Source organism: Zeus faber (assembly GCF_960531495.2).
Source record: "Zeus faber genome assembly, chromosome: 18".
Taxonomy (NCBI): domain Eukaryota; kingdom Metazoa; phylum Chordata; class Actinopteri; order Zeiformes; family Zeidae; genus Zeus; species Zeus faber.
In genome coordinates this window covers 9,078,655-9,093,151 of record NC_137210.1, presented here as the reverse complement: position 1 = coordinate 9,093,151, position 14,497 = coordinate 9,078,655, and the positions used below count along the sequence as shown (strand labels likewise).

The 14,497-nt window shown below is 46.5% G+C and overlaps 1 protein-coding gene across 1 annotated transcript in view; it reads left to right on the top strand.

Moving 5' to 3' along the window:
* Window positions 1-14,497, top strand: part of adcy5 (adenylate cyclase 5) — a gene marked incomplete at its 5' end in the record, with an annotated part of 63,827 nt that overhangs the window by 22,175 nt on the left and 27,155 nt on the right. The window contains 2 exons of the mRNA XM_080019538.1: window positions 8,863-9,012; window positions 9,391-9,512. Of these exons, the coding sequence (XP_079875664.1) occupies window positions 8,863-9,012; window positions 9,391-9,512 (272 nt within the window). The remainder of the gene's footprint in view (window positions 1-8,862; window positions 9,013-9,390; window positions 9,513-14,497) is intronic.

The following is a 14,497-nucleotide window of genomic DNA, read 5'->3' as shown; positions in this document are numbered from 1 at the left end:
TAGTATTTCACAAACAAGAAATAATCTGTAATACATGTACAAGAAGACATATCAATCACCATTTAGTCCAGGCAAAGGCAAGGAGATGAATGAATGAGATGCCAGTTCATTCAAGGGTCACATGCACATAAATACTGTACAGCCAATTTGATTTAAAAAAGGATAATATTAACAAATACCCAATAATAGTGGGTTATCGTTCTTATTTTTCAATCATGAGCTGTGTACTTATAGAGGAGGATGGACAATGAGAGTAAAGTGGTCATTACACCACCTGGCATTCCAGTTTCGAATCAAATTTGTCAAAGATGACCTTGAGTTTTTTTCATATTGACATATTTTTCTCACTTAACAGTGATTTCGTTGTACAAATGATGAATTGTACATTCCAGTGATGCATTTCTTCCGTGGTGGCAAATAGAGTTTGTCTGGGTGGGTATGAATGTCTGAGTCGCTGCAGTATCTTTCACCTTCCAGACCAGGAGGGAGGAAGGGTCATCTTGAATATCTTGGTGATCTCTTCAAGGACAGAGACAGTCATTAGGACGCGGTCGTTAATTGGTTTAAAGGAAACCGCCCTTAGCAACCGATGGAGAGGGGCAGGGTTTCCGTGTTAGACACTGGCCTCAACATGACCTGCGTTTGCGAGAGAGGGAGGGAATTAAAAGGACGGAAGAGGTCAAGTGGAAAAGCAGTAATGGCGATAGTATGTCTGTGAGTGTGTGTGTTTGTGTGTGTCTTTTAAAGGTATAGGAATTGCGGCTTGCACAATAGAACGACAATGACAATCACGCCACTGTGTATGGTACAAAGGTGGGATTAAGAGTCCAAAATTCTTTCTTGTGTTGCTTTCATTAACTGACGAAAATTGCTGTTGTCACGAGTATTATTGGATAGGTTGAAAGGCTTTTGCAATGTAGTTTGAAGTCTTTCTATGATAATCAATGGTGAAAAGATGCAAGCCAAAAATGTCAAGTTTTTGAGCATTTTTTTACCAATAACAAATTGTTTATTTTTCTTCAACAACTTGAAAATTGGAAAATTCACCCAAAGTGTATAGTGTATCCCACAGAATTACATTCTATTTGTGGTTGTAGCTGACCAGGGGGATGTGGGGTGGTGGTGGTAAGATAAGAGAGGGACTGAGAGTGTCCCCGTTACGACTGTGTTTTTTTCTTTTGTTTGTTTCCTTCAACAAGGAAATTGAGTAAAATATAATAGATCTAAAATAAAAACACAATGTTTTTATTTGTTTATTTTGAGGAACAGGACTCGCGATCGCCAGCATTTGCGGAGACAGGGGCGCAAATTTTGCCCGGAGCACTCCCTCAAAGGACACACAGAGGACCCAAAACGTACTTGCATTTTTTATCAAAGATATCATATTATTTCAAGGGCTTTAATGCATGATCGGAATGACGGTTGAATAGATCCAGGGCTATTTAATTGTTGCCATTCCTAATTTTGTAAAAAGAAATATATATTTTTTTAGATCAGGGCTATTTTAGATCCGGGGCTACTCTTAAAACATCCCGTGAATGGTCATGTTTTGATTATGACTGTGCACGGACAGGAAGGGCCCAAGGAGGGTGCTGAGAGGATCAATGCGCTGCACGCAGCTGTACGATGGGATAATATTTGACTAATTTCAAATAATTAAAAAATAGAAACTAAATATGTGGCGGTCCATGTTGATATTATGGCGGGCCGCCATGAATAAATCAATGCATGGGAAAACGCTGGTGTAAAGTTCTCTTTCAAGTAAATTTACAGTCTGAACACAAAGAGAGCTGAGAACTGAATTCCATCCACATGATTTTCAGTTAATCTCATTTCATCATTAAAAAAAAATCACGTATCAGTTGCTTCCGTTCGGGTCATACATTGAATCAGCCTCGCAGCCTCTGAGGGAGCACACGATAAACTGTGGTTCCGGGTGGGTCGTATTGCCTTCATCAATGTGCTTCATAATTCGGGCAGACTATGGGATGCCCTCCCTGCCCACCTCTTTCTTTCTCTGTGCGCTGCAGGGCTCCTCCGGTGACTCTGTAAGCAGATCGGAGAATATTTGTGGCATTGTTTGGTCCATTTCAGAAGGCTCTGCTGGAGAGACATGAAATTGTCCCCATGAGAGGAAATTGGGTTCAAGTGCTATCTGTTTACATCAACGAGTGTCATAGCCTTGTGCCCAATGTAACTAGTGTCCATAAGTAAGTTCTATATTTAGACATGTCCCTAGTTAGTAAGTTGGTTTTCTCTCTCTCTCTCTCTCTCTCTCTCTCTCCTTCTCTCTGAAGCTTGGGATGAAATATTGAACATACTTTTTCCTGCGTTTGGTGGTGTGGGCTTGTCTTTCTTCTTCAAAGGCCAGACTCACATGTTGACCTTTTAGTCCCTTGGAGTTGCCTCCTGTGTTATCTCCTGTGTGGCATCAGCGTACCGTTCACTGGTCAGGTTTGAACCCAAAAGCACGACGAAAAGACGGACACGGTTGCAAGGAGAGTCCGGTTTACCAAAGCCAACAGGCAAGGTCAAAAGCGGGAGATCAGTCACTCGGGCAAACAAATTTGACGAGGGGCAGGCGGGGAATCCAAGGCAGCCAGGCTCAGAAACAGGCAGGTCTGGAAAAAACGGGGCTGAAATAATGCTGGAACGCTTAGCGAAACACACAAGACAATCTGGCGGCGAACAAAGGGAAGAGGACTGGTATATATGCCGAGGGACTAATGAGAGAATGAGCTGCAGGTAAGGAGATGGGCGGGGAATCTAGGTGAAGGGAATGGGGTGACTGCATGGCAAGACGAAGTGACAGGATCTGAAATGACAGGAGAGTTAGGGGCATGGCATAATAACAAATAACCCAGATGCAATAAACTAATTGCCAGGGGAATTTGTGACAATCCGGGTGAGTTGAAAGCATTTGCTCACGCTGAAAAGCGGAGCCAGATGTCCCTATGCCAAGGGGAACTATGTCAATGGCTAGTTCCTCAACTTATACTAGTCCTCATTTTTACCAAGGAAGCTCAACTGCTTTCTTGGTTTCTGGTTTTGTGCCTACATGAGGGGACCCTAAAAGCTGTCACTGGGGAAACAAAAGAGTAATAAATGGTCTTCCTGATACGAGAGGTGAGTGCAACTAATCTGCAGTCATCCCTGTTGCTGGGGAAGCCATTCTAGGGCACTGGGATGGGATGAAGGGAATGGAATGAAGTATTCAAAAGTGGCGGCATGTCCTTAAGATGCGAGTGGCACATCGGTTTATCGCCTTGGTGTTGACGGCATCAGGGCTTGCTGCCTTGCCTGGGCGTAGCTCCCATAGCTTGCACCTCACCTGGGGGCAGTAATTGGGGACAGCAGGGGCCGGGCCGGTGGTGTAATAGGCAGTAGGGGCAAGTTGAAGATGTGGCTGGTAGTGGTTGAAGTGGAGGGGTGACAACTGGGGGTCCCTGTTGGGAAGAAAAACGACTTAACTCGCTGGCTCTCTCTCTCTACCCGCCTCCAGCCCAGGTCTTGGCTGCCTTTAGCCAAGACCTGTCATCTTTTTCACCCCCTCCACCTACGCAATGTTCTGCTGGAGTTGTTTCTTAGTCCTCTTTCTGTATGTGTCCTCTATCTCCAAAATCTCTCTCTTAAGCTCTTTCTGGGTAGATTTGTCCACCTCCCAATGTTCATCCACAAATTACAGCTTCTCGTTAAGTATGAAGCCGGAGCACTGTCACCTGCCGACCGAGGCTTGACCACACCCACGTAGCATATAAATTCCTAACATTAGTGTGTAGTAAGTCCAATGTTTTATTATTTCTTGCCCTATATTTCACATTTTTCTTAAATTGCCTTTGCAGGCTGTTGGCAATCAGGACAATGTGAGAATACCACATGTCCACCACCTTTACTTTAACTACTTTCCAGTACATCCCTTTGTCAAGTTGTCGTCATTTGTAAATGCAATTTCGCTGTCTGAAGTAAGCCGTAATGAGAGAATATTGCTACTCCTGTTTTGTTCATATATGGGTAGATTAGTCGGGAAATTCTAGAAATTTGGAAGGCAGCTCTTACATGTTAATGTGAAAAATAAACAGATAACTTACCATCAGAGACCTAATCTATTTCGTTTATCCTAATGTGATTTCAAGAATTCCATCTGCCTACATGACCAACTGTCTGATATTAGATTCTTATATGGGAGTAGTGTTTTTTGGTTTGTTTTGGGATTTTTTTCTGGGCTCCACCCCCCATTTAAAAGCCCATAGGTCTCCAAATAAGGCCTGAGTGAGCACAGGGAGTATTAATAGAATGGGACTGCTGCCGGGGAATATTTGTATTGACCCGATGAAATACTTTATCTGATGCATGCTGTTTCCATGGCTGTGATGGGGGCAAGTTATTCAGAATGGATGTGGCTGGATCGCTAACTCCACCAGTTTGTAGAGTGGATCCACGGTGCTGCCTTGGCATGATTTCAAGTAGGAATTAAGTGAAGATTTGGTTTGTGCCGGCTGCTTCTGGTGTTCTGGTCAAACTCAGACCTTGATCTCTTACACCGATGAAGTTCTCCCTCACACACACACACACACACACACACACACACACACACACACACACACACACACACACACACACACACACACACACACACACACACACTCACTCACTCACTCACTCACTCACTCACTCACTCACTCACTCACTCACTCACTCACTCACTCACTCACTCACTCACTCACTCACTCACTCACTCACTCACTCACTCACTCACTCACTCACCCACTTACACACTCACACAAATCAAGATAGGTTTGAGTCCAGACAGAGTCTGGGACGCTCTGTCTCGACTGTGCTTTTTTGTGTTTTATTCACCTCCCTTCCTACTCTTTTTTTCTGAATCTACTTGGTATACGGTATACGATCATGAAATACTTCTGAAGATCAGGTACCAGTTCTCTAACGATAATGGAGACAACAACAGGAGCAGGGAAAGGCCCAAAAAGACAGAGGAAAACAAGCTGAAACAAGGCTGAGGAGCAAGGCAAACCGTTCACCCTTGCCCCTCCAGTATCCTGCTTGCAAACGTCCAGTCACTGGAGAACAAGCTGAAGGATATCAAGCCAGGATTAGGTTCCAGTGGGACATCAGGGACTGTAATGTCCTTCGTTTCACCGAAACATGGCTGACTCCTCTCGTACCGGACCACGCGGTAACACCAACGGAGTTCTTCTCTACTGTCTTCACAGACAGAATGGAGGAGTCTGGCAAGTCCAAAGGCGGAGGAGTCTGCTTCATGACGAACAACAAGTGGTACGATCCCAGGAACGTTACTGTTCTTTCCCGGTCCTGCTCTCCTCACTTTGTCTGGGTACCCACCAAGAACCCAATGGGAACCCCCTCGGGCAACATGTCGGATTACAAGGCAGTGGCTTATGGCATGCGAAAGACCATCAAAAAGGCTAATCAGCGATAAGTGGACAAAGTGGAAGCCGACTTCAAAGTCTACGGACTTTGAAGCAAACCAAAGAGAGTAGATACCTCCCTAGGTGATGAACTGAACGTCTTTTATCCATGCTACGAGGCTAAGGGCGCTAACAATAGTCTCGTGGCCATAGCAGCTGCTGAGAAAGCTGCCGTCAGCAGGGGAACCTCCATTCTCTGTCTTTGAGAGCGACGTGAGGAAGGTTCTAAGCAGAGCAAAAGACAAGAAAGCTCTCTGGGTGCGTCCTGAAATCCTGCGCAAATCAGCTAGCCCTTGTGTTTAAAAAACATTTTCAACATCTTTGGCCCAAGCCGTCGTTCCATCATGCTTAAACGACTATCGCCCGGAGGCCCTGACATCAGTGATGATCAAGTGTTTTGAGAGGCTGGTGAAGGACTTAATCTGCTCATCCCTGCCCAGCTCATTTGACCCCCTTCCAGTTGGCCTACAGAGCCAACAGGTGCGGAGACAACGCCATCTCCAACCTCCTGCACACCACCTTGACCCACCTGGACAGGAGGAGGGGGAACTATGCAAGAATGCTGTTCATTGACTACAGTTCAGCAGTCAACACCATAGTCCCCCTCACCCTGGCCATGAAGATGAGGACCCTAGGACTGAACATCACACTGTGCAACTGGGTCCAAACTTCCTCCCCAACCAGCCTCAGGTGGTTTGGGTGGGCGGACTGACCTCCGGCTCACTAGCCCTCGGCACAGGTGCTCCCCAAGGCTGCCTCTTGAGACCCTTGCTGTATAACATCTATACCCACAACTGCAAAGCCACCAACAGCTCCACCTCCATCATCAAATTCGTGGATGACACAGTGGTGGTAGGCCTGATCACCAACAACAACGAACAGGTCTCCATGAATCTGGCACAGTGCTGTCAGTCCAACTACCTAACCCTTAACGTCCGTAAGATGAAGAAAATGGTGGTAGACTTCAGGAGACAGCAGGAGAGCAGATACATAAAGATCAACGGAGATACCTCAGTGTTCACAATGCTGAGGACCTCATCTGGACTCTTCACATCCAGCACACAAAAAATCCAAACAGAGGCTCTACTTCCTCCGACAGCTGCGGAAATTCAAGGTCTCATACTCAGTTGTGAAGACCTTCTCCTTCTCGGCTCTGGGGAGTGGTACTGGTACGAGAACTGCTCCTCAGGCCACTGCGGCGCCCCGCAGGGAGTGGTACGTTCGGTGGAACGCACCACCAGAACACCTTTTCCCACCCTGCAGGACACCTACCCCAGGAGGGTGGGGGTGAGAGCCCAAAACATCATGAGAGACGCCTCACACCCCAATAATGGACTGTTTAGACTGCTGAGGTCAGGCAGACGCCTCTGTAGTCACATGGCCAAAACCGAGAGACTGAAGAGGAGTACCTATCCTCAGGCCATCTGGATCCTCAACACACACTCTTCACTTTAACAAAACTTCCACACACAATCACTTTAGCGGTAGTGCGCACAATGTCTGTTTGTTTCTGCCACTGTCACTTTTTCCTGCACACCAGGTTACTTTAGTTGTAAATACTGCAATACTGGTACACTCTGGTAACTGGTAAGATTTATATATATATAAATAAATAAAGAAATATATATATATATATATATATATGTACTTTTTTTTACCGAACCTTAAGATTTGTATATATGTTTTAGCTATACATCATGCACTAGCAACTTTATTTTATTTTTTCCTCTCTTTTTATTTTTTTTAAATGTTATCTACTGTTTTTATTGTCATTTTATTAATCCTCTTTGATTCTTGCATAGTAACTGAGCATCCTCTTCATCTTGTTGCATGCTTTTCATTGTATCTCTGTGCATGTGACAAATAAAGAACCTTGAAACATTGACTGAGAAACCTTGAAACACTCCGCTCAGGCCTGTGGGTCATCCTTAGCAATGCAAAATAGTACTGTATGTCCTTCCTTGTTGATTCCATAAACACATTCATAATGCTAATAAGTCCCTAATGATGTGTAATGAGTTCTGCACAAAATAGGGAGCATGTGATTTCAGTCTTAAAGAGATATCTCACCCAAGAGTGTTTTTTTTTTTTAGAACCGAATGACATGCGCATGTAGAAAGAAGAGCTTGAGAGAGAGAAAGAGAGTTGTTGTGTGGAGCGTATTGAAGGATTTGAGTTTGAAAATGATTTTTTTCAGAGGAATTCCAGTTGCATCTCTAAACAGAACAAAAAATCGAAGCCAACGTCAACGTCAGATCGAAGCGGACAAACAACTCAATTTGATTGCGTTCAAATTCAAGTCACCTTGTCCCGTCTCACTTTACTTTCCACCAGGAGCCGTGCCTGGCTTTCAGACCAGTCTCCCACCAGCGGCTACTCCTCACGCCCTTGAACGTGCTTAATTTGCTTGGCGGAGACACGCTGAGGGGCTTCTGACTTGATAAAGATGTGGTGTGTTTGTTCCATTGGGCTCCATCAAAGGAGAGGCCTGTGGTGTGAATGTGACTCAGTCTGCTGATTCAGACCATTGTGCGGCTCTATGAAAAGAACAGGCCTCTGGCACTGACTTGCTTCTGGCTCCTAGTCTCAGGACCCACCGTATGCCTGGTACTGGATGGGAGCCTTATTTATAGTATCCGCGCCCAAAACACATGACAATCTGGAGGCTGTCTGATAGGTGGAAATAACTGTTGCGGCAAAAGCTGAATCGGTTCATGCTAATTTAGGCAGTAGCAGCCATTGCGTGCGGTGGACCTCACATGTTTTACTACTGGGCTTCTTTTGAGGAGTAAATGTATGCCCAATCTCATGACATCCTACAGTTTGAAACCGGAGGGATAGCCTCTTGTTTGCCTGCGCGAGCACCTTGTGTCGATTACGCACATTTTGGTATTTTTTAGTATTTTAAGAGCTTATAGATTTCACTGCATATATGTATGACCATATGTTCATGTATGTGACAAATAATCTCTTGAACTTGAACTTGTAAAGTACGACCTGCTGTTATATTTAATGTGTATATTATATAGTGTACTTTTGGAATTCAAATACGTAAACAAATCTGAATCGGTGTGACTTTGTCCCCATAATGCATTTAACCGAATTAAGACGATCTCGTGCAGGCTATGAATTTAGTTTGAGGAGTCATTTGTGACGTTATCTTGATGTTCAGTCAAGTCACATTGAGTTCATTTCAAGAGCATCGTCACGCTTACACAAGTGAAGTTTTTCAGCAATAAGGAGAAATTCCCTCTTGACTTTTCCAGGAATTAACCCCTTTAACTCCTGCCTTAACTGAACATTTCCATTGACCGCTGGTGCTACAATTTTTGACTGGTGTTAATTATGTCATTGAGCCATTAGTTTTAGGAGTGACTTTACTGTAAGCTGTAAGCAGTCCTGACCTCCTGTACAGGTGGTGTCCAACGTGCTGATCTTCTCCTGCACCAACATCGTGGGCGTGTGCACCCACTACCCGGCTGAGGGCTCCCAGAGGCAGGCCTTCCAGGAGACCAGGGAGTGCATTCAGGCGCGCCTGCACTCGCAGAGGGAGAACCAGCAGCAGGTGAGAGGGGCAGCCAGGGGCCAGGGGGTAGGGCATATGAGCTTGGGGGATGGGGCACGGTGGTTGGGGGTGGTGGGGTATTCCGAGTCTCAGGGACAGCCCTGCAGCATGGCGGCCCCTGGAAAGGTCCACCCCCTTCGTAGTTCCCCTTTTCGGAGTACAGACCTCATCCAGGGGGAAAGTGATCACCTAAGGTAAGTTGATCACCTGTTTTCATCCTGCTGCCTCCAATAACCTACACCCCCATTTCTCCTCCCTTTAGATTGTTTAAAAAACAAACCTCAATCATTATCTCACTCTCACTCTTCTTTTACTCTATTTTATCTCCACTTTCTGTTTCACCCACACATCGCTGCTATTTTGCCACGCTCTCTGCAGGAACGTCTCCTGCTCTCAGTGCTTCCCCGCCATGTTGCCATGGAGATGAAAGCCGACATTAACGCCAAGCAGGAGGACATGATGTTTCACAAGATCTACATCCAGAAGCACGACAACGTCAGGTACGGCAGGGGAGGGCCTGCAGATTATTGTCGTGATAATAACTTGGGGCTTGATGTTTTTCCCCCTCATGATGCGACTCTACAATCGGTCTGAACTGTTTGACCACTCCATCCCATCTACTGTGTACTGCCCTAATACATCTATTGTGAAAACAAATGGCCGTCAGAAAGGGTCTTGTGGTTAACGTCAACATGCTGGATCTCAGGGCACATTATCCTATAGAATGCCTGGAATGCCATCCATAGGAGCCTGCGAGGCTAATTGGATTTATTGTGGACTGTATTATAGTCCATGACGCCACAGCGGGGGGTTCGCAGTTGGACAGACCTTTTTGGAGGATACTTTTTAAGACCTTGTGTTTTTTTTTTTGTTTTTTTTTGCGTGTGTTTTCAAAAAGTTTTTCGGGGTGTTGACGGTTTACGGACGTGTTTGTTGGCCGTCGACCACCCGAGTGGAATACTTATTCAATATGAAATCCTCCCCTATATGAAAGTCGGGATATTCTCACCAAAAGAGAACATTCACTGTACTGCTGTGCATGGAGTCACAGGGGAAACGCTGCATATCTGAATAAAAAACTTTTGACGTTCCCGGTGCGTTTTGGCGCGCTCTTGTGGCGTAGTCAGGAACTACAGGGAGACTTGGTTGAGTCAGCCGAGACAGGAGCAAAGTGCAACACACCGTGGGTTGGAAGCCTGCATGTCAGACGGTGCTGTGGCTCTGGTCTCGTGGCTCTGCGCTCATCTGGTCAGATGGATCACGCCGCACACAGGAGAGGCTGTTGTAGCCCATCTCTGTCCCTCGGCAGCGTCTCGGTAAAACAAACCCACGGCTCGGGCGGTCGCATCCCTCCCTAAGACAGAGCCTCTCTTGATCCGTGACCATATGATTGTTATCGGGCATTGCTCCTTTTGTGTCTAAATGTGGGAATTCCTTGGTTTTTATTTTTATTTTTTATTTTTTTTGCAAATTCTGGAGCATGTGACTGCGAAATGTTTTTTTTTTTTTAACAAAACATAAATGCGCTCGTTCAGATGAACCAATAACGGTAAAAGCGAACACACATACAAACACACACACACACACACACACGCACATTGGTGTTATTGCTTTTACGGAAGTAGCTGCGAGATTTTTGGCCACCACCACCATGGCGGCGATGTGTGTTATTAAGGATTTAATCGGTTGAAGAGGTCACCCTGACTGCCCACAGCAGCTGGCACTTGACTCTTGGCTCCATCGAGGACAGGAAGGAAATAAAATAACAAGAGAACAGGAGAAAACATTGGCGGACGAGTAGATGTCCCAGGTTTTAGCTGACTCACTGGGAGGCGAGGGGCGGTGGATTAGCAGGGTCCCTTTTGGTAATCTTGGTCCCATTCCGTCCCTTGGTAAGAAGTGCCGTGGCTAATGGCGAGTTAACGGGCGCTCTGGGGTAATTGGTTCTCCGCTGAGAGGCCGACTGGCTTCAGGAAGAGGACTGACAGCTCCCACTGCTTAGATTAGAGGGCGAGGGAGAGGGATGGAGGAAGAGAGGGAGGGAAAGGTTGAGGTTTGGGAGAAGGCGAGCAGGAGCAGGGAGGGTGGACGTCTATAGAAAAAGTGTCGAAGAAGAGGTTTTGTGGGGATGTTTTTCCAGTACATGGCTCTTTATTTGACCCTTATTCGGCAATCTCTCTCCCTCTCTCTCTCTCACACGGGGTAAAGGAGTCCCGACATATCTCGGGTTTGTCTTCTTGGGTGAAAAAAATTGATTTCCTGTGGCTTTCAACAACGAGGCCAAAATGTGCCGTAACCGAGACATTATGCAAGACGGTCTCAGGCGCACAGAGAAATGTTCTCGGAACAAAAACACCGGTTTGGGCGGCGGCGGGGGCGGGGGGAGGGCAGCTCCTACTGGCGTTCCCGTTATTAAAACGAATCCTCCGGCCTGCGTCCTGCTTGCACAGTTGGAAGGCACTGATTTGTTTTGCCTTCCGTGTCATGCGTTTCAATTGGAGTGATGGCAGCCCCCGACCCTGTTTTTTTCTTTGCTCCCAGTCAGAGAACTACAGCTTCACAGTGTAACCTAACTTAACTCAGAGTAATTACATTTTGAGCTTTTGGGGTAATAAGACACCGGGGCTGGTGCGGTGGAAAAGTAGAGAAAATTGGGGAGGGCGGGTGGGGGATGGAAACGTGGGACGGATGGAAGGACTTGAGAGGAAAGGAGGGTGGAAAACTAGGAAGGTGTTAATGGAAGCGAAAGTCTTGGAGGTGTAGTCGGGTGGAGAGAGGGGTCTTGCAGAGTGCTGTGGGTCCGGTGGCCGGGGCCGGAGCCGCTGCCAGCGCCGCACCGCTCCCGATGAGCTGGGAGCTGACCCGGAAAGGATTCTGGACCGCTGGCAGTTCCGAGCAGGAAGCGGGACGGTCTCCAACCCCCGCTTTCTTTGTCCCCGTCTCCCTCTCCCTCTCCCTCGTTTTTCCCGTCTTTTTGCTCCCTTTCGTTATTCCTGCGGTGTAGCCCGGCCGCCGCACTTTTGCGTTTTGTCCCGTGTGGAGCTGTGCGTCCGGGGTCCTTCCCTTTGCGGCGGGGGAGAGCGGTGGGGAACGGGGACGGCGTCTCGCTTACGAGGCGTTAAGCGTGACGGCGCAGCCACAGCTCTGGGATTCAGTTTTCCCTCTGGGAACGTCGTGACTCTGATCTCCCTCTCTCTCTCTCTCTCTCTCTCTCTCTCTCTCTCTCTTTTAACCCTCAGGTTGTTTAACATTTCCTGGAAAAAAACAGAGAGGGAGACGGATAGAGGGAGAGAGAGAGAGACATGTTTACCCGATTAGACTCTATTCAAGCCCAATCCGTGAGCTGCTGTGTTATGAGGTGATAAAGGCCATGGACGTATCTTGGAAGCCCGACATCTACAGTTATTACGCAGTTATTAATTATACGGTTCATCGAAATGCAGAATCAATCTCTTTAATTCACCTGGGGTTAACCTCTGACCATGTTGACCAAATATAGCTTCATAGATGCTCCATTCAGATCTGCCGCCCCCCTTTCTTTTCCTCTTCCGGTTGTCTGTGCTGTTATTGTCGTTTTTTGGGTTTTTTTTTTGGAGAGTTAGACTAATAATCTCAAGTTCCTCATTAAATGGGGCCCATAACTCCAGCCCTGGTGCGTCTCGTGTTGTACTTCGGTGTTCATCGTGGAGCGCCTTCTCCAGGTTCATGCTGTTCCTGTCGTGGCGGGGCGGGGCGGAGTTAATTGGTAATCCATTACTTTGTTCGAGTGGTGGGAGGATTAGGGTAAAACTCGGGGAACGTCGTTGACGCAGTTTGAACAGCTGTAGGGGCGTTATCAGCTTTTATCTATCCCATTTTTATTTTTTTTTTATTGTAATTGAAATAAAATAACCCGGTGATCCATTAGTTTTTAGCTCCTTACTCACCAGCAGTATTAACAATTCTGCCTGTTGTGTACTTCTCTCTCTCTCTCTCTCTCTCTCTTTCTCTCAGTACGACATAATAGCGGATCTCTCTTTATGTGATGGTTGCCCCCTTCTCCTAATGGAAGCCAATCTGTCGCCAAGACAACAGTGCTATTGTGCGAGCACTGAGGAAAACGGATGTTCCGTGCCCCGGCCGACCGGAGGGAGGGAGGGAGGGACGGACGGACAGACCGACAGACAGACCGGTCTCCCCCTGATGAGCCTGATTCCTTCTGCCTCACAGGCGCCGCTTCCACAGGAAAATAAAACCGTGGATTATTCTTAGAAGTGTGCCACAAGCTGCACTTCTCCCAGTTAAAACCTTCCGTGCACTAATTGGGATTTGTCGGTAGGGAGGCTGAGGCTGAGGCCAAGGGCTGGATGAAACACCCAGCATCGCTTGGTCGTGCAGAGACCCAAAAGCAACAGATCCATGTCAAACACAAACAAACCGGTGCGTAATGTATTATAACGGCCTACTTAAAGTCAGCGATGCAAGACTCGCCAACAATTCGGTCGTGACGAACAAATCTTTTAAGCGACTCTGGAGTCTGGAGTCACTGAAAATGATCACTGCGAACTGGGTTTAAAATTAAAAAAAAAAATGGCATAATTCATATTAAATATGAGTGATTTACACTTTCACAGTCTACCAAAATAAATCAAATGATTCTCGGGAGAATGTCACTCACAGCTCAGGGCTGACTCTTCTGACCGAGCTGATATTCTGGCTGGAATTGGTTAATTTGATGAGAGGGAGTACAGCCTTTTGCAATTTTGATCTTGCAACAAAAGAGGTCATTTCCATGATACATTTTTTTAGAGGAATTTGAACAAAATAATACAAGAACAGATAGAAACAAGAGGATGGATTAAAAAAATAAATAAAAATAAATAAACTATAGGATGGATAATAGTTGGATAGATGGCGGCTTAAGATGAAGGTCATAAAGGAAGGTCATTCCATAAAGGTGGAAGGAGCAGCGGTGTTTGAGGAGCAGCGGCGAAGGAGACAGGTTCCGAGGCTTAACGCAGCCTTTCCACTTTGAGGAGTCTCTTTTTATTTTTTATTTTTTCTTCTATTTTATTTTATTTTTTGGGGAAATCCGCTTCCTCGTAGCGGCGCCTTTCACAGCCAGCATTTATAACCGTGATGAAGAAGTGACCCTGTTGTAAATGGGAACGGGGAACAACGCGCTCCATTCAGCGCCGGGGCTCCAGGGCCGTCTCCCTCCTCCGGTGTCAAGGCCGATCCATCTCTCTCTCTCTCTCTCTCTCTCTCTCTCTCTCTCTCTCGCTCTCTCGCTCCGTCTCTCACATCACCTACGAGGATGATGCGCTTTCTACCTGCCACCGCCCCCCCCCACCAGCGCGTCCCAGAGAAACTGTCATCGCGCCGGATGAGATCATTGGGCTTTGTTGTTGTCGAAAGTGCCCGAGCGGGTATCGGTTTACCTTGTTCTCAGGAAAGGAAAAAACTCTCTCGCTCTGGCGGATCATAATTAGCTTTCAGAATATAT